The following is a 20,006-nucleotide window of genomic DNA, read 5'->3' on the forward strand; positions in this document are numbered from 1 at the left end:
TGCTGCTGTGTTCCGGGGTTCTCGTGGACGCACCACACCATCTCCGAGCGTCGGCGAGCACACCATGCCGTCACAGAGCTTCTACAGGCGTGCCGCTCTGTTCCGAGGTTCCCGCGGGCGTGCCACGCCGCCACAGAGTCTTCACGAGAGCGGCGCGCCGCCACAGAGTCTTCACGAGAGCGGCGCGCCGCCACAGAGTCTTCACGAGAGCGGCGCGCCGCCACAGAGTCTTCACGAGAGCGGCGCGCCGCCACAGAGTCTTCACGAGAGCGGCGCGCCGCCACAGAGTCTTCACGAGAGCGGCGCGCCGCCACAGAGTCTTCACGAGAGCGGCGCGCCGCCACAGAGTCTTCACGAGAGCGGCGCGCCGCCACAGAGTCTTCACGAGAGCGGCGCGCCGCCACAGAGTCTTCACGAGAGCGGCGCGCCGCCACAGAGTCTTCACGAGAGCGGCGCGCCGCCACAGAGTCTTCACGAGAGCGGCGCGCCGCCACAGAGTCTTCACGAGAGCGGCGCGCCGCCACAGAGTCTTCACGAGAGCGGCGCGCCGCCACAGAGTCTTCACGAGAGCGGCGCGCCGCCACAGAGTCTTCACGAGAGCGGCGCGCCGCCACAGAGTCTTCACGAGAGCGGCGCGCCGCCACAGAGTCTTCACGAGAGCGGCGCGCCGCCACAGAGTCTTCACGAGAGCGGCGCGCCGCCACAGAGTCTTCACGAGAGCGGCGCGCCGCCACAGAGTCTTCACGAGAGCGGCGCGCCGCCACAGAGTCTTCACGAGAGCGGCGCGCCGCCACAGAGTCTTCACGAGAGCGGCGCGCCGCCACAGAGTCTTCACGAGAGCGGCGCGCCGCCACCTCCGGTCACAGAAGGCGAAGTGACTCCTCCGAGTCCCTCTCCAGACGACGCCCCATCCCAGAGCCCCTTCCAAGGCGACATCTCACCCACGGAAAGCTCGGCTCCGCCCCAAGACCTCCAAGAGAGCTCCGCCCAGCTCCAGGTCCCTCCAAGAGAGCTCCGCCCAGCTCCAGGTCCCTCCAGAGCGCTCCGCCCAGCTCCAGGTCCCTCCAGAGCGCTCCGCCCAGCTCCAGGTCCCTCCAGAGCGCTCCGCCCAGCTCCAGGTCCCTCCAGAGCGCTCCGCCCAGCTCCTGCCTCCTCCCGAGAGCTCGTCTCCGCTCCAGGCTCCTCCCGAGAGCTCGTCTCCGCCTCTGAGCGACCCCACGAGCTCGTCTCCGCTTCAGTGTCCCAAAGAGAGCTCCACTGATGTCGTGGACCTCCAGGCGAGCCCTTCTCCGCTCGTGGATCTCCAGGCAGGCTTCACCTCATTTCCAGGCTGCTCAGTAGGCTCCGATCTGCTCCTAAGGGTCCCAAGGAGCGCCCCTACGCCCAGGGGTTTCCCTGTGCACTCACCCCGGCTCCAGGACTGCGAAAGGGAAGTTGAACCGCTGCCCCCGGGTTCCACCGACGGCGACGGCTCGTCCCCAGCGCCCGCAGAAGGCGACGGCTCGCCCCCGGGCTCCGCAGAAGGCGACGGCTCGCCCCCGGGCTCCGCAGAAGGCGACGGCTCGCCCCCGGGCTCCGCAGAAGGCGACGTCCCGCCCCCGGGCTCCGCAGAAGGCGACGTCCCGCCCCCGGGCTCCGCAGAAGGCGACGTCCCGCCCCCGGGCTCCGCAGAAGGCGACGTCGGTCCTCCAGGTCCCTCTGACGGCGACGTCGGTCCTCCAGGTCCCTCAGAGGGTGGTACGACGTTCCTGGTCTCCGCCCGGGATGTCCTCCACTCCCCGGTCATTGTCATGGTTGGCGTCCAGTTCCGGTTCCCCGCCATGGAGGTCGCTCCGGCTCCAATCCCCGCCAGGGGCTTTACTCAGCCTCCCGTCAGCACCGAGGGCGTGGCTCCGTTCCGGATCCTCCTGCAAGGTGTTTTCCCATGCCGGCTCTCCGCAGAGGATGCTCACCAGGCCTCCGTTGCTCCCAGGCGTCTAAGGAGGCCTTCCTCGGAGTGCCCTGGCCCGCCTGGCATAGGTGTGTTTTGGGGCGTCAGGTGTCGCCCCTGGAGGGGGGGGTACTGTCAGGGATTCACCCTGCCACGCCCCCCTCTGTAGCTGTCAGGGATTCACCCTGCCACGCCCCCGTCTGTAGCTGTCAGAGATCCACCCTGCCACGCCCCCCCTCGATAGCAGTCACGCTGCTTCCCAAGATTACCGACAGCTGTGGCTCATGAAAGATCAGACTACATAAACTCACGTTCTTGAGTCACAGGCTGTCGGTCGTTATATTGTCAAGCTGGACAATCGCGTGGCTGCTCGACCGCCGGCTGTATATGCGAATTCCACTTCCGACTTGGATTACTCATTGCCGAAGGCTTTATGGATTATGCTTGGGACATTCAAACTCATAGCGGACAACGCGTATCGAGCGGATGTCTTTGTTTGTTATTTTCAACGGCTTATGAGTGTTTTTGTGTTGTACGGTTGTTGAAATAAAAGGACAATGATCGGACTATATCGGCTTCCGCGTCTGCAGCCTGACACATGAGGCACAATTAATGACTTCCAGTAATATCACCATGCCATCTGGTTACTGACCAGGATAATAAATCGTGGCTTTTTTACAACTGACTATTTAAGATATGTGTGTCCATTTGTTTTTTGAAACTGCTTATTCAATTAAGTGTCACAGTAAAGCAAAAGTGGTTTAAATCATGGATGGCAGAAACCAATCCATCCAATACAGTTTATTACTGTGTTTTGCATCAAGTCTTTGTGGGTTTTCTCTGGTTTCTCCAGTTTCTTCCAACTTTTCATTAATATGCCATTGTTCATAAGTAAATGTGCATACATAAAAACTTTGCTTACTACAGCACTTTGACATAAAATTACTAAAATCATGAAAAAAGTAAAACATTTAAAAGAATAAGCAAAATAAAAGAGAAACACCATTTTTAAATGTGTCATAAAAAACAACAACATATTAAACACTCAGTGAGCAGTTTATTAAGAAACTATACTGATACTGTGCATGCAGCCTAAATTTTTCATGGTATATATTACACAAGATGATGGAAAAAATCCCTTTTCAATTCTGGTTCATGTTGGCATGATAGCATCAGGCATGCACTTTGTTTTGAATGCTGTAAATCTCAAATACTGCAAATCTCTGGAAAAAAAAAAAAGCCTGGAAAGGCCAGTGAAGAACACTGAACCCATTGTCATGTTCATGAAACCGGTTTAAGACAATTTGCTTTCTGCCATTGTACTTTATCATGCAGGAAGTACCCATTTGAAGATGGGTAACTTTTGTCTAGGAAGAGATGCACATAGTCAGCAACAATATTCAGACAAGCCATGGCATTCAAACAATGATTAATTTGTATTAACAGGGCCAGAGCATTCCAAGGAAATGATCATCACACCGATACGCTACATCCACCAGTCTAGACTGTTAATTGTTGGTGTCATATGTGTGCCTCAAGATACATCAGGCCAAGCTATGTTTTTTCCAGGTTTTATGGTCTTCTGCTGTTGTAGTCAAGTCAAGTCAAGTTTATTTTTATAGCGATTTTCACAACAAACATTGTCTCAAAGCTGCTTTACAGAATTTAACAGTTAAGGTGAACAATGTGTATTTATCTTTGATGAACAGCCATGGCAACTGTGGCAAGGAAAAACTCCCTTAGATGTTATGAGGAAGAAACCTTGAGTGGAACAGACTCAAAAGGGAAACCCATCCTCATTTGGGTGATATAAAGTGTGATTATAGTCTTTAAACACTTAAAGAGGTCCAATGTCCAAACTCCACATGAGGTGGAATCCAAGGGGGTGCTGGTACGTCTCTAGATGGTTCAGGATGTTTGCGGCATCTACTTCTTTAAAGGTAGAAGCAGTGGAGAGGAATTAGCATTGCTGTTTTTCTTAATATTAACAAGCACAAGTTGAAAATGTGCATGTAATCAGATGTACTGGAGCACAAGGTTATTATATATGATGTATGTTATGTGTAGGCTTTGCTAAAAAGATATGTCTTTAATCTGCACTTAAACTGGGGGAGTGTGTCTGAGCCCCGAGCACTGTCAGGAAGACTGTTCCAAAGTTTAGGAGCTAAATGTGTGAATGCTCTACCACCTTTAGTGGACTTTGCTATTCTAGGAACTACTAGAAGTACAGAGTTTTGAGATCTTAAGGAGCGGGACGGATTGTTGCATGTTAGAAGACTGGAAAGATACATGGGAGCTAAAACATTCAGGGCTTTATAAGTAAGTAGCAGTTGTAGTCAATTTGAAACTTAACAGGTAGCCAGTGTAGGGACGATAAGATTGGCATTACCATATTTTCTGGACTATAAGCCGCTACTTTTTCCCACGCTTTGAACCCCGTGGCTTAAACAATGAAGCGGCTAATTTATGGCTTTTTCCTGTTTTTTTCCTGGTTCTCTGCATCAGATATAGACAAAATGTTTCTTAGCTTAGCAATATTTCTCAGGTGGAAGAAGGCTGTTTTTGTAATATGGTTGATATGATATTTAATAGACAAGTTGCTGTCTAAAATAATTCCCAGGTCTTTTACTGTTTAACTAGTAGTTACAGAACATCCTTCTAAATGCAGGTTGAAATGCTGGAGCTTCTGTGTACTGTTTTATTGGCCGATGAGCAAAATCTCTGTCTTATCAGAATTTAATAATAGAAAGTTATGAGTCATCCAATCTTTTAATTCTTTGACACACTCAGTTATCCGAGCCAATTGAGCTGTATCACCTGATTTCGATGAGATATATAGTTAGGTATCATCAGCATAACAGTGGAAGCTTATCCCATTCCCAAGTGAAGCATGAATATTGTGAAAAGCAGGGGTGCTAGAACTGAACCTTGTGGCACTCCATAATTTACTTGCATTAACCTGAATAGCTCTCTATTTAAGTCTACAAAATAGTAACGATCAGACAGGATTTAAACCAGCTTAATGCCTGTCCCTAAATACCGATGTAATTTTGTAAACGATCTAGGAGAAGATCATGATCTATAGCAGGGGTCACCAACATGGTGCCCGCAGGTTCCAGGTTGCCCGCTATGACCTTTTCTAAAAATAGCTTACCATAGCGCCACTTACCAGTGAGCTGCATCTATCTGTTTCCTACCTTGTTAAATCATTGTTGATAATTATTGTGAGAAGTCATTGACATGATCAGTGTCTTCACATAGATAAATATCATTAATTATTAATAATAACAACATATAATTAAAGGAAATTGAGCAAATTTGTTATTTCAGAAGTGTGTATCAAACTGGTAGCCCTTAACATTAATCGGTACCCAAGAAGATGCTCTCAGTTTTAAAAAGGTTGGTGACCCCTGATCTATAGTGACGAATGCAGCACTAAAATCCAGCTAACAGAGATATGTAGCATTGGTCTAAAGCTAAAAACAGGTCATTAGTGATTTTAACTAGAGCAGTTTCTGTGCTATGATGGGGCCTAAAACCTGACTGGAACTATTTAAAGATATTGTTCTCTTGTAAGTAGGAACATAACTGGGCAGACACAATCTTTTCTGAAATCTTAGACATAAATGAGGGATTTGAAATGGGTCTGTAATTTGATAGTGTGTTTGGATCCAAATTAGGTTTCTTAATGAGGGGCTTAATAACTGATAACTTAATGGGTTTAGGGACATGACCTAAAGATGAGAAGTGAGGTGTTAATAATATTCAGAAGAGGCTCACCAGCTGTATGTAACACTTATTATAGTAGTTTAGTTGGAATGGGATCTAACAGACATGTTGTTGATTTAGCTTTGGTAATAACAACATACAGCTCTTCCTGTGTAGTTGTGGAGTTTTAGGTGAGATTGTGTCAGGACATGCTGTCAGAGGTTGGACCTCCACAATTGTTTTTGAATACTTTTAATTTTTTCAGTGAGGAAATTAATAAAGTCCTCACTACTAAACTGTGATGGAACACATTTTTCAGATAACTGAGTTGTTGTTAATTTAGCTACTGTACTGAAAAGGAACCTGGGATTGTTTTTGTTATTTTCTATGAGTTTGCTCAGGTGTTCAGCTCTAGCAGCTTTTAGCGCCTGTCTGTAGCTGAGGAGACTGTCTTTATACGCAATTCTAAAAACCTCCAATTTAGTTTTCCTACATTTTCTTTCCAGATTACTTCCTGTTCTCTTGAGGGCATGCATATGACTATTATACCAAGGTGCAGGTGTTTGTTCTCTAACCTTTTTTTAACCGGATGGTGCAACGGTGGCTAATGTGCTATTGAGGATAGTGTCTATGTTGTTAGCCAATTTATCAATATTGTTAGTATTTAGGGGTTTAGTGAGAAATTTAGATAAATCAGGCAGGTTATTTATGAATCTGTCCTTAGTGGTCGGAACAATAGTCCTACCAAGTCGATAACATGGTGAAACACGGCTAATCTGCTCTACTGGTAGTGTGTACAATATGAGGTAATGGTCTGTGACGTCATCATTCCGAGGTAAAATATCAGTGACGTCTGCGCCGTGGGATATTATTATGTCTAGTGACTTAATAGTAGCCGATCAACCTCAAGGTATGACATGCTGTGGTTTTGAGTTGTCAAAAATAAGATCATCAGTAAGATTTTTGTTCACAGACTTATTGCAACATTCTGGATTATTTTTTTTCATTTTTTTTTTTTTTCTAAATGTGGTGTGTATGAAAAGCTGGTAAGATAATGGTATGAATGAACAGGTGTAGGTGTTCATCCGTGAGTGTGTGACTAGTTTATTGTATTTGTAGTCATTTCTTTGTAATTGTTTAAGTTCCTTTTTTATTTGACTATAGTGCTTAGCAAAATGGACTTTGAATTTACACCTTATACTATTTACCTATATATTATATGTTCACTGGGCTTTTCTTCTATCAGTCAGTACTGGTAGATTTGGGATTATTGTACAGTTACTATGTGAACGAATGAAGCTTTTAATTTGAAGCACGTCAGACCGGCAGCACTGAGCTCGCTAGCTGCTGAGGAAAACCTCGTCATTCCTCATTTTTCATCATGTCGGACTGTTTGCATCGCTGGTGTGTGGAGCAGTTAAACAGCCAGTTTGGTCTGGAAGCGAGTGATGACATTGTTCAGTGAGTAGCTACGCTGTGAATCTTAACTGCGTTTCATAGACAACCGGCTTAGCATTGTAGCATGATAGCCGTTAGCTCGCTGTGCTTCAGTATGTGTGCTGTGACGTGAGAGAGCTGAAGCTGTGCGTTCTAACGAGCTAGTCATATAGCAAAACATTCATTTAACTTACTAGCACAATTACAAACAAATCAACAAAATGTCTTTAAAACTGTCTCTACATGTCTATCTGTTTCTTTACATATCTATCTGTCTGCCTTTTCATGTCTGTCTGTCTCTAAATATATGTTTCCTTATGTCTTTCAGCATGTCATCTGTATCTTTACATGTCTAACTGTCTGTCCTTTTAGCTGTCTATCTGTCTGCCTCTGTACATGTCTATATGTCTCTCTACAGGTCTGTCAGTATTTTTCTCTGCATGTCTCTGTCTCTTTACATGTTTTTCTGTATGTCTTGCTACATGTCTATCTATATGTATCTTTACATGTCAATCTGTCTCTCTATGTCTGTATGTATGTTTTGGTCCATGTATGTCTCTGCATGTCTGTCTGCCTCTATGTCTTGCTAAATGTCTCTCCCTCTACAAGTCTCTCTCCATGTCTATCTGTCTGTGTCTCTATACATTTCTCTTTGTCTCTCGCTCACTCTCGCTCACTCTCGCTCACTCTCACTGCTGCCCAATCATTGTGTTTCAGGTACATCCTGTCCATCAGTGACGTAGATGAGATTATAGAGTATGTCGGAGATCTTCTGCAGGGAACTGACGGGAAGAAGAAAGAGTTTCTCGATGAGCTGCTGGTGAGATGGCAACATTGGCAGAAAGTTCAGGACAGAGAGCCAGAACTGATTGCTATGAGAACAGGTGTGTGAGATCACCACTCTTCTTTCTTTCTGAAATGATCATAAAAAAAAAAAAAACATACTGATTTTTACAGAGGGTCCAGACGCAGCAAAAGACACTCAGAAGAAAAAACGAAAAGGACGGAACAAGCAAGAGGTGGCCCTGATCAGTCAGGCTGAACCTGAAGCAGAGCTTGTAAAAACTCCTATCGACCTGATGAAGGTTTGTCATGAGTTTAAAAGTAGTTTTTTTTTTTTCCCCCCCAGATATGAAATCTCTAAGTTGTGAATTATATTTATTTTGTGTAGGCACAGGAGAACAGTAGCTCTTCCTCCACTAAGAAAAAGAACAAATTTGTGAATTTATATGCCAAAGAGGGTCAGGATAGACTTGCTGTCCTGCTGCCTGGGCGCCATACCTGCGACTGCTTAGCCCAGAAACACAAATTGATTAATAACTGCCTGACGTGTGGCTGGATCGTGTGTGAGCAGGAGGGCTCTGGCCCCTGTTTCTTCTGTGGCAGTCTGGTACGTATTGACCCGCACTGGGTTTTTGTCAGGATTGACTTTATTATAGCCACATATCCATTTATTTAAAAAAAAAAAAAACCAATTCAATTTTAAAAGGCTTTTATTGACATTTAGATAGATAGATAGATAGATAGATAGATAGATAGATAGATAGATAGAAAATGGAGGCATTCATCGATAAATGGATAGGTGAAATCCACAGTAGACTTATGAGAGTTGGATGGATAGATGAATAAATACTGAGGATGTCACACTTCACAATGCAAAAATGGGACAATGTATATCATGTGCATCAAATACAATTAGACCCATAGATTTAAAATATATAAATCACAATGACCAGCATGCTTATTGTATGGTTATATAACCATGTTATGACAATTATAAAAAGCTCTTTAGTAGCTTTTAAACAACACCAGTTCCTCACTGTTGTGATCTTTATTTCCTGAGAGAGAGGTGTGGAAGTTAGACGTTTTAGCCGACTTTGGAGCTTTATTTCTGCTCACAACGGTGCACGTGGTGCTGCTACAGAGCTCATAGTGTTACAGATGATCAGTTTCTCACGGCTAAGACTTTTGTTTATTTAGTCAAATCTTTATATAATTGTATTTATTTGAAGATATGGTGAACTTGCATTACATTTTGTTTCAATATTAAAACTCATTTTCGATTTGGTTTTACGCTGGATGCCCTTCCTAACGCAACCCTCCCCATTTGTTCAGGCTTGGGACCGGCACTAAGAGTGTACTGGCTTGTGCAACCCTAATGGCTGGGTTTCTGTTAATATACAGTAATCCCTCTTTTATCGCCAGCGATAAACGAAAAAACGCGATAAACAGATGCCACACACCATTGTTTAAGCCATAAATCATCCTCCCACACACTTTAAACACACACACAAAACATTTGCAAGAATATAGCGAGATGAATTTTGTGTAAATTGGTAGAAATACAGTACACAATCACATTTATAGTGAGTACATGTACTGTACAGTATACAGCCTATGTGTAGTTTCTCTGCTTGTTTATTGGTTGAAGTGTCCTATGACGTCAAAAAAAGGCTGAGACAAATTAGTTGTGGCAAATGCAATTCCTTAATAAACCGGGGGCGTGAGATTCGAACCGCAGGGATTAATAAATCAATGTATTTTTATGCTGCACATTGAGTCAGACAAAAAAAGAGTCTATTCAGTTCATTACATTTTTGTTCAAAATACTCTGAGAATATTGAAAAATCTAATTGAATCATGACTGTGGTGTATCGTTACACCTCTGATTGATGGAGAGAGAAATGACTGATACAATGACTGATGGATAAGTAGAACCATCAACTGCAACCAATTAAAGTTGAAGTGTTAATGGTAAATTTGTGATTTAATGCATGTGAGTTGAGCCTGAATGCAGCCTGGTGTTGGTGTTACAAAATCTATGATTATAGAAATATTTTTTCCAGGTTTGGTGTTTTGTTTTCTCGGCTCAGGGTCAGACAGCCATTAATCTCAAATCAGCTTTGCGCCTACCAACCTACAGAAGTCAGTTAGCTACATTTAGCAAAGCTTACCAATACCACAGTCGATTGTTATTAATTGTGGAAGTCAAAATCCATTCCAATACAACTGGTTAATAAAATCAAATCAATTGCACAGCTTTGTTAAAACCCCTCACTTCCATCACAGCCTTTAAACTAAAACCAATCACCGATTCATTCGTTGTACTTGATATGGACACTAGGCAAAAAGACACATTTTATATCATTATCTTTGTAAGAAAAAAGTACTTTCTGGCAAAATTTCTGTTTTAAATGACAGTTTGATGAGAGTTTACAGTTTAGTAATAACTCAAATTGTACAACATACATTAAACTGAAATTGTGGTGATCTGAGTTCAGTTCAAGAATCCACATATGTGTCTGAGTCAAAATGAAAGTAGGTAGGCAATGAGAATAATACAAGTATAAGCTTATACAAAGCATTATGGTATTGTTAACATTATTTAATGAATATACCGTATTTTTCGGACTATAAGGCGCTAATTTTTTCCCACGTTTTGAACCCCGCGGCTTAAACAACGAAGCGGCTTATTTATGAATTTTTCCTGGGTTTTTCCCGGTTTCACAAACGTCATGCCAAAAAACTGAGCGACATAACATTAGACCAATGAAATTTCCGAACTTCCTCTTCTTCTTCTTCTTCTTTCAGCTGCTCCCATTAGGGGTCGCCACAGCGGATCATCCGTCTCCATACCACCCTGTCCTCTATATCTGCCTCTTTTACACCAACTACCTGCATGTCTTTCCTCACCACATCCATGAACCTCCTCCTTGGCCTTCCTCTTTTCCTCCTACCTGGTGGCTCCATCTTCAGCATTTTTCTACCAATATAAGTCATGTCCCTTCTCTGCACATGTCCAAACCATCTCAATCTCGCCTCCCTCACCTTGTCACCAAAACATCCTACATGGGCTGTCCCTCTAATAAACTCATTTCTAATCTTGTCCATCCTCGTCACTCCCAACGAAAACCTCAACATCTTCAGCTCTGCTACCTCCAGCTCCACCTCCTGTCTTTTACTCAATGCCACTGTCTCTAATCCATACAACATCGCAGGTCTCACCACAGTCCTATAAACTTTCCCTTTCATTCTTGCAGATACTCTTCTATCACAAATCACTCCTGTCACTCTTCTCCACCCACTCCACCCTGCCTGCACTCTTTTCTTTACTTCCCTAACACACTCTCCATTACTTTGCACTGTTGACCCCAGGTACCTGAACTCCTCCACCTTCTCCACCTCTTCTCCCTGCAACCGCATCACTCCACTGCCCTCCCTCTCATTCACACACATGTACTCTGTCTTACTCCTACTGACTTTCATTCCCCTTCTCTCCAGCGCATATCTCCACCTCTCCAGGCTCTTCTCAACCTGCTCTCTACTCTCACCACAAATCACAATATCATCTGCAAACATCATAGTCCAGGGAGACTCCTGTCTGACTTCGTCCGTCAACCTGTCCATCACCACTGCAAACCTCGATCCTTGATGCAGTCCAACCTTCACCCTGAACCAGTCTGTCGTACCTACTGCACACTTTACTGCCGTCACACTGTCCTCATACATGTCCTGCACCACCCTCACATACTTCTCTGACACACCTGACTTCCTCATACAATACCACAACTCCTCTCTCGGCACCCTGTCGTACGCTTTCTCTAAATCCACAAATACACGATGCAGCTCCTTCTGTCCTTCTCTATACTTCTCCATCAACATCCTCAAAGCAAATAAGGCATCTGTGGTGCTCTTCCTCGGCATGAAACCATACTGTTGCTCACAGATGGTCACCTCTTCTCTCAGCCTGGCTTCCACTACTCTTTCCCATAACTTCATGGTGTGACTGATCAACTTAATTCCCCTGTAGTTACTGCAGGTCTGCACATCTCCCTTATGCTTAAAGATCGGTACCAGCACACTCCTTCTCCATTCCTCAGGCATCCTCTCCCCTTCCAGAATCCTGTTAAACAATCTGGTTAAAAACTCCACTGCCATCTCTCCTAAACATCTCCACGCTTCTACCGGTATGTCATCTGGTCCAACCGACTTTCCATTGTTCATCCTCTTAATCGCTGCTCTCACTTCCTCCTTACTAATCCTATCTACATCCTGCTTCACCAACTCCACATCCTCCAACCTTCTCTCTCTCTGATTTTCCTCATTCATCAGCTGCTCAAAATACTCCCTCCATCTTCTCAACACACTCTCCTCACTAGTCAACACATTTCCCTCTCCATCCTTTATTGCTCTAACTTGCAGTACATCCTTCCCAGCTCTGTCCCTCTGCTTGGCCAATCGGTATAAATCCTTTTCTCCTTCCTTAGTGTCCAACCTCTTATACAGTTCCTCATATGCCTTTTCCTTGGCTTTCGCCACATCCCTTTTAACCTGCTGCCGCATCTCCTTGTACTCCTGCCTACTTTTTTCATCACTCTGTCGATCCCACTTCTGTTTTGCCAACCTCTTTCCCCTAATGCTCTCCTGCACTTCCTCATTCCACCACCACGTCTCCTTGTCTTGCTTTCTATTTCCAGATGTCACACCAAGTACTTTTCTAGCTGCCTCCCTCATCACTCCTGCAGTAGTTGCCCAATCATCCGGCACCTCTTCACCACCACCAAGCCCCTGTCTGACCTCTTCCCTGAACCTCACACTACACTCTTCCTCCTTCAGTTTCCACCATCTTTTTCTTCTTTCAAACCTTACTTTCCTCCTCTTCTTCTTCGCCTCCAAAACCATCCTACAGACCACCATCCGATGCTGTCTAGCTACACTGTCCCCCGCCAACACCTTACAGTCTCCAATCTCCTTCAGGTTGCATCTCCTACACAGAAGATAATCCATCTGTGTGCACCTTCCTCCACTCTTATACGTCACCCTATGATCCTCCTTCTTCTTAAAATACGTGTTCACCACTGCCATTTCCATCCTTTTAGCAAAATCTACCACCATCTGCCCTTCCACATTCCTCTCCTTAAAACCATACCTACCCATCACCTCCTCATCACCTCTGTTCCCTTCACCTACATGCCCATTAAAGTCTGCCCCAATCACCAATCGTTCTTTCCTAGGTACATCATCTACCACTTCATCTAATTCACTCCAGAATCTTTTTTTCTCCTCCATCTCACAGCCAACTTGTGGAGCATAGGCACTGATGACATTTATCATCATCCCTTCAACTTCCCCCTTCACGATCATCACCCTATCAGAAACTCTCTTTACCTCCACTACACTCTTACTGTACTCTTCCTTCAGAATCACCCCTACACCATTTCTCTTCCCATCCACACCATGATAAAACAGTTTAAACCCACCTCCAATGTTCCTGGCCTTACTCCCTTTCCACTTGGTCTCCTGAACACACAACACATCTACCTTTCTCCTCTCCATCATATCAGCTATCTCTCTCCCTTTACCCGTCATAGTACCAACATTTAAAGTACCAACCCTAACCTCTACTCTCCTACACTGCTCCTTTTCCTGCCGTCTCTGTAGACGCCTTCCTCCTCTCCTTCTCCTCCTTCGGCCAACAGTAGCCCAATTTCCACCGATACCCTGTCGGCTAACGATACCTGTGGCGGTCGTTGTTAACCCGGGCCTCGACCGATCCGGTATGAAATTCTCATTTGTGATCCGCATATTTGATTTGGCACGTTTTACGCTGGATGCCCTTCCTAACGCAACCCTCCCCATTTACCCGGGCTTGGGACCGGCACTAAGAGTACACTGGCTTGTGCCCCCCTAATGGCTGGGTTAGACCAATGAAATTTCCGAACGGAAACGAAAAAAAAACGCACCTCACCTGTGTTCTGAGCTGCACGGCATCGGGAGAAAAAACTTTTTTTTTTTTTTTCAACGCACAACGATGCCAAAAGATAAACTCCCGAGAGAAATAGTTGTGAAAGAAAGGAGGAAGACAGTGACCAATGACTTTCTTGGTAGGCTACTGTTTACATACAAGCCGTTGTAACGCGTTGAGTCTGGGTGAAGGGAGAGCTCGCTAACTCCAGTTGCAACAGAAATCATATAAGCACAGACAGGTTTCCAAAACTCGTGCTTTTTTAATTTTTTCTTGGCAACATCGTTACGGGTTAGTCAAAGAAATTTCGAAATGAGCATCAGAAAATAATAAGGACATATTCCTCGACCTTGTACACATGCAGTAATACCGGAAAAAATGTGGCGTCAGGCTATTCCCAAAATGCCGCTCTGCTCTTAAAGGAGCCACAACATTTTTCACCCGTTACACCGTGTAACAGACACTGTCTTTCATTAAAGCCTGAAAAAAGTTAATTAGTTTCTGCGGCTTATAGACAGGTGCGGCTTATTTATGTTCAAAATAAAAATATTTGTCAAATTCAGTGGGTGCGGCTTATATATGGGTGCGCTTAATAGTCCGGAAATTACGGTAATGGTTTTCTATCTTCTATCTATATAAATATAAAGCTCAAATACCACTGACTGACTCACTCACTCATCACGACATCTCAAAAACCACTGAACGGATTGCAATGAAATTTGGAACATACCTTCCTCTTGGGTCTTAGGTGCTCACTAAGAAAGGGTTTTGAAAAATTCGCCCTGGATCGCGGCTAACTTGCGAAAAACGCGATTTCCCACGCATTGTAAATTCTTCTAAATAACATTACGGATCCTAATGAAACTTACTACATTGTTTCTTATTAGATGTTAGATGCACGATAAAAAAATTTTTTAAAGTAGTTTGCCCTGTATCGGTACTACAAAGGGGTAGTACGTTATTTGTTGACGTTACGTTCTGATCTCTGATCATCCAGTCCTGCTCAGTGCTTACTGCTTATTGCCATATTGCTTAGCGTTCTGCCTTCCGTAGCGAAGCACGGGTACTTTCAGCTAGTACTATTTAAATGTATCTATTGGATTTTTCCGGTAGCTGATCTGCACTTCTAAGATTCTTGCCAGTGTGATATCTCAAGAGCATGTGCCTGAAGGTTTATAGGATTTACATTGAATTGAACTATTTGTTTTTATAGGAGTGATTAAAATTTTTCCAAGTTTATTTAAGGGAATTTCTGCCATACATATTAGTATAAAATATGATTCAACTGTTGAATTCAACTTGGTTTATGGTAAATGTTATAATTATACAAATTTAAACAGAGAAAGAGTGTGGTTACGCTGGATAATTAGCACGACTGTGATTAAAAAAAGCAGAAGTTTGGCATTGCTTTTATATGGCAGTTCTGTAAACTTGTATGGAGTATGTAACGTTTTGGATGTGGCTAAACATTTATTTCTGCACCGCTAGTGTAAATTGATTCCGAAAAGGCCACACTCACTCATAGCTTTTTATTTTATTTTATTAAAATGTATTTGAAAAGGGACCATGTAAAATTTTGTTTCCAGTTGATGCATTGTACCGAATTTAGCCGATGGCTAGACATTGATATGTGCATTCTTGCTGAAGGTGCTTCTGGTGAAAGTGTTGCCCTTTTTATTTATTTTCATTTTTATCTGATGAGCTTTCAGGTTTTAGCCGAACAAAAATATTTCTGAAAATGAACTTTTGAAAATTGCTTCTGATTTTTACAATTATAACGTCAGACAAACAAGAGTGTCATATTTCAGTGGTGCAGCCAAACACCACCGGGTACTCTTTATCTCTGTCTTCTTCTAATGTCCTGAATTTTGAAATCAGGTGTGCACTGCAGAAGAGCAAGAGATTTTGCAGCGAGACTCGAACAAAAGTCAGAAACTGCGTAAGAAGCTCATGGGAGGTGAGTAACAAACAAATCTTGGCGAGGGGGGATATCTGACCTCGAATTTATCCGTTTATTTCTCCTTCTTGCACATTACCCAGCGAAGCTGCCAAGGCATTGTGTGTGTGTATCTCTTTATACATGACAGATCAAGTGGCATCTGAGGGGGATAAAGATTACCTGCCCCACCAGGAGACCAGTATGAAGGCAGGCTTGGAAAAAGCTATTCAGCACAAAGATAAGCTGCTGGAGTTTGACAAGAACAGGTAGTGCTCTGCTTCTTCTTTAAACCTGTAGTGCTCTGCTTCTCTGTGTAGCACCAACGGAATATTATATTTTATTTATAGACAAAAGTAGGTCCCCTGGTGGTCTAGTAGTTAAGATGCAGCGCTCTCACCGCTGCGACCCGGGTTCGATCCCCGGTCAGGGAACCTTCCCCAGCCACTCTCAGTGCCGGTCCCAAGCCCGGATAAATTGGGGAGGGTTGCGTTAGGAAGGGCATCCAGCGTAAAACATGTGCCAAATCAAACGTGCGGAGGATCCGCTGTGGCGACCCCTAACGGGAGAAGCCGAAAGAAAGTTTATTTATAGACAAAAGTATTGGGACCTGACATTTTCAGCCATATGTGGTTCTTCCCCAAACTGCTACCACAAAGCTGGACGCCCACCGTTGTATAGGAGGTCTTCGGATGCAGTAGCATTCCTCTTTACTTTGATTTGGAGATCTAAACCCTGTGCACAAATTCAGCTCCATGAAGATGATTTTACTAATGCCCTTGTAACTGACTATTTTAAGAAAGTTGAGCAGTGATTTATAGGAAGAATTTCTGTGGGTATATTGTTCTATCACTAGATCAGTCAGGGTCTGGGTATTGGAAACAAATGTTCACTTATTATTTTGCTGACATTTGGAAAGTCTCTTCTAATTTACTTTAACCTTCTTTCTATCATGCGCTTTTCAGCGTTCGCCGAACTCAGGTGTTGGACGATGAGTCCGATTATTTTGCCTCCGACTCCAATCAGTGGCTCTCCACAAAGGAGCGCGAAACCCTGCGCAAACGGGATGAGGAGCTCCGGGAGCTTCGTCATGCCTCCCGCAAAGACCGTAAGATCACGTTAGACTTCGCCGGGCGACGAGTTGTGGAGGAAGAAGAAAACCTGACTCAGTATTACAACAAGTAAGACCTTCGTGCTTCGGGCAAGAAAATTCAGATCTTTGGAAGATACGTGTGCTATTTAAAAATGAATTCTCATTGTTTGTTATATACAATATAATGTTTGGCATCTTGCACTTACAATGTGCTTGGACATATTGATTATAATGTAAATGTTTGCAGCATTTACATATTAGCTGTTATAAGTCTAGTAAAAAAGCATGTTTTTTTTATTTATTTATTTTTTAATAATTTTTCCATTTAAAAAGTACATCTGGTATATATTTTACGAATCAGAAATGATTATTATATTGCAATTAACCAAGAAAAACTGCTGTAAAAAACCCGGTAAAGGAGGAATGTGTTGCCAGTGTGACTGATGAACCGAGGTTTATGCGTGTCTTCATTAGATATGACGAGACCCTCAAGGCCATCAACACCGGGACACTCATCCAAACCCCGAAGAGCTCTGCTCCAGGTAACCGCCAACACCTCAGGGAGCTCGTCAACCCGAATATTCAGCAGGCTGCTCCTCAGGTGAGTGGCCTCTCAAATCCAGTGGAATATTTACTGATATTTATTTTATTTTATTTTATTTTTTAAATATCTTTCCATATTCATAATAAATATTCAAACAGTAACACTTTTTTTCTGGAACAAACCAACTATTTTGGAATTTATAAATAAAGTGCATTATTGTATGTGTGGTGCAGTGGGTGGATGTAGGTGGGGGCGATACCACTCGCAGGTCTAAGTCAGAAGGCATTGAGCAGAAAGCAGAGCGCTCTAGACTGAGGATTCAGGATCGGGAGTTGCAGGAAATGGTGGATGGAGGCTGGTGTCTCAGCATGCACCAGCCCTGGGCCTCACTTCTGACCTGTGGCATAAAGAGGTAATAAACTACTAAAACATCTTTTAGTCACTCATATTATATCACAGCACAATTGAAAGCTTGAATCCGATAGAGTAGAAGGTGTGCATTACTGTTGTATAGGAGTTAAGTAAAATAGATCTCCAGAAATAGATTCCACCCATTTTCTTATCAGTCAGATAAAGCAAATATTGCTGCTCTCACGAGCTTCATGTTTAGACTGGATTCCTTGTAATCCAGTTTGGATAAAAGCTTCTAATAAAAGAATAATAAAACTAACGCCAATCTCTATTCTTATTCCATGACACACAGTATAAACACACACATGCACACGTAAGCTAGCTGTGTTCTCGTTTTGAGAGTCATCCAAATCATTCACTACCCGTTCATTCTGATCTACACACTTTGTAGGTTTACTTCTCTTACGCTCAAACACACAAACAAACAGACAGTTTGGTGTAGAAAACTGCTTGATGCTGAACATCTGGTCACCTAATGGCCAGAATGATCTCGATCTGTAATTGATTTGAAAGGTTTGTTAAAATGAATGTTAACCTCCACTGGTTATTTCACTAGGTGGCAAAATAGAGCAATAAACTCCCTGTTTAAACGGACCGATGACGCAATATTTCTTTAGCAAGCAAAATATTTATTCTATAACCACATCTCTTTCTAGAAGAAGGTCCATTCAACATTTCGAGGTTCCACAGCGACAGAATGAATACTTATGCGGTCATAACTTGTAAATCATGAAGCACAGGGATTGTGCATCTGGGCCCCCGAGTGCAAATGCAGCCTTTGTGTAAATGTTCCCTGAAAAATGCTGGTTTAAGATAAAGTGTTTTTTGTTGCAGAATGGAGGGCAGGACATGGTACACTTCCCACAGAGGGCGTCTGTGGATTGCCGCCGCAGCCAAAAGACCCACACCTCAGGAAATTGCACAAGTCGAGGCTATGTATCGCCTGATTTATAAACAAGGTGTGTTGCGACACTGAGCGGGTCTCTTCTGATTTTTTATAAAAAGGTGTATTATTTGGTAAATGTGTCACCTAACAAGATTTACTGCAGTGCAATGCAATGAACTCAGCCAGTTAGGTCCACTGTAAGTGAGCAGTAAAACATATTCAGACAGGTTATAAATCTGAACGTTTTCAGTGTTTGTATATTTCACTGATGAACTCAACTAAATGTTTTCTTCCACTGAAGCTTTGTTTCAATTCCCCAGATCTGCAGTTTCCTAAAGACTATCCTACAGGCTGCTTGCTTGGCTGTGTCAACATGATAGACTGCCTCTCCCAGGAGCAGTTCAGGGAGCAGGTTAGTGTGTGTGAATGTGTGTGTGTCTTTCTTTCTTTTGCTCTCACTGTGCTGCAGTGTGCTGTGTATTTAAGTGTATGTATATCAGGGATGCAACTATCGATTAATTGGACGATTATTTAGCGATTAATCGTATAAAAACATTACTTGGATGTTTTGCTTAATATAACTATATAAAACCTGAATTAAGGGTTTTTGAGTGTAATTAAAAATGCAGGAGCCACATATTGAGTTGAACTATCTTTAGTCATTATAAGTTTTATAGTGGCTGCTTGTTGTTGAGGAGAGCATGGGGAATTTCCCCTTTGAACAAATTCACTCATGCTGGGTTGTTTCTTTCTGTGAGCAAAACAAACAAAAAAACAGCATTTGAGTATGCAAGGTAAAGCAATTTGTGTAAATCATCATTTGCATTGGGTGTTGCAGAAGGCAAGTTGACAACCATGCTTTAAAAAGATCTATATCAAATATAATACAACACAGTTTTGACCATTTTTGTAAAAATAAATAAATAAATACACATTTTGTTCATTTGTGAAGATATAAGCATCAAGAATATGTAATTAATTTCATTTTGCATAATACTTAATTGATATGCATAAACAGATAAGTTAACTGTTGTAGCAGACCAATGCTGCAAACGGGGAATGGAACGGAGAAACGCAGCAAGCTAGGAGACTTCATTAAAAAGAAAGGAAAAAATATGCATTGGTGTACAAATGCATGATCATTCGCTGAAAACCACAACAGTGACTAAAAATGTAATTGTTTACTGCTGCTGTTATTTGCTGCTTTTAGATTGTGTTTTTAGATTGAGTTTTAATTGAATTCATCACTATAAGTGAGTCACACCAGAACAGATCCAGTGCCCCGTTAACATACAAACAGTTTACACAATAGCACT

At 43.1% G+C, this 20,006-nt stretch overlaps 2 protein-coding genes across 3 annotated transcripts in view; one reads left to right on the forward strand and one right to left on the reverse strand.

Moving 5' to 3' along the window:
• rxfp3.3a2 (relaxin family peptide receptor 3.3a2) overlaps nt 1-20,006 on the reverse strand; it is a 446,825-nt gene that overhangs the window by 98,568 nt on the left and 328,251 nt on the right. The gene's annotated exons all lie outside the window — the stretch shown is intronic.
• The window catches only part of trip4 (thyroid hormone receptor interactor 4), a 57,552-nt gene continuing 44,497 nt past the window's right edge, over nt 6,952-20,006 (forward strand). For both annotated transcript variants that reach the window (XM_083558748.1, XM_083558749.1), the window contains exons 1-11: nt 6,952-7,099; nt 7,793-7,959; nt 8,033-8,160; nt 8,247-8,465; nt 15,699-15,777; nt 15,908-16,025; nt 16,722-16,937; nt 17,324-17,450; nt 17,627-17,805; nt 18,639-18,763; nt 19,011-19,102. In XM_083558748.1, the coding sequence (XP_083414874.1) occupies nt 7,020-7,099; nt 7,793-7,959; nt 8,033-8,160; nt 8,247-8,465; nt 15,699-15,777; nt 15,908-16,025; nt 16,722-16,937; nt 17,324-17,450; nt 17,627-17,805; nt 18,639-18,763; nt 19,011-19,102 (1,530 nt within the window). In that variant the 5' untranslated portion in view covers nt 6,952-7,019. The remainder of the gene's footprint in view (nt 7,100-7,792; nt 7,960-8,032; nt 8,161-8,246; nt 8,466-15,698; nt 15,778-15,907; nt 16,026-16,721; nt 16,938-17,323; nt 17,451-17,626; nt 17,806-18,638; nt 18,764-19,010; nt 19,103-20,006) is intronic.

This window comes from Silurus aristotelis, assembly GCF_946808225.1.
Source record: "Silurus aristotelis genome assembly, chromosome: 13".
Taxonomy (NCBI): domain Eukaryota; kingdom Metazoa; phylum Chordata; class Actinopteri; order Siluriformes; family Siluridae; genus Silurus; species Silurus aristotelis.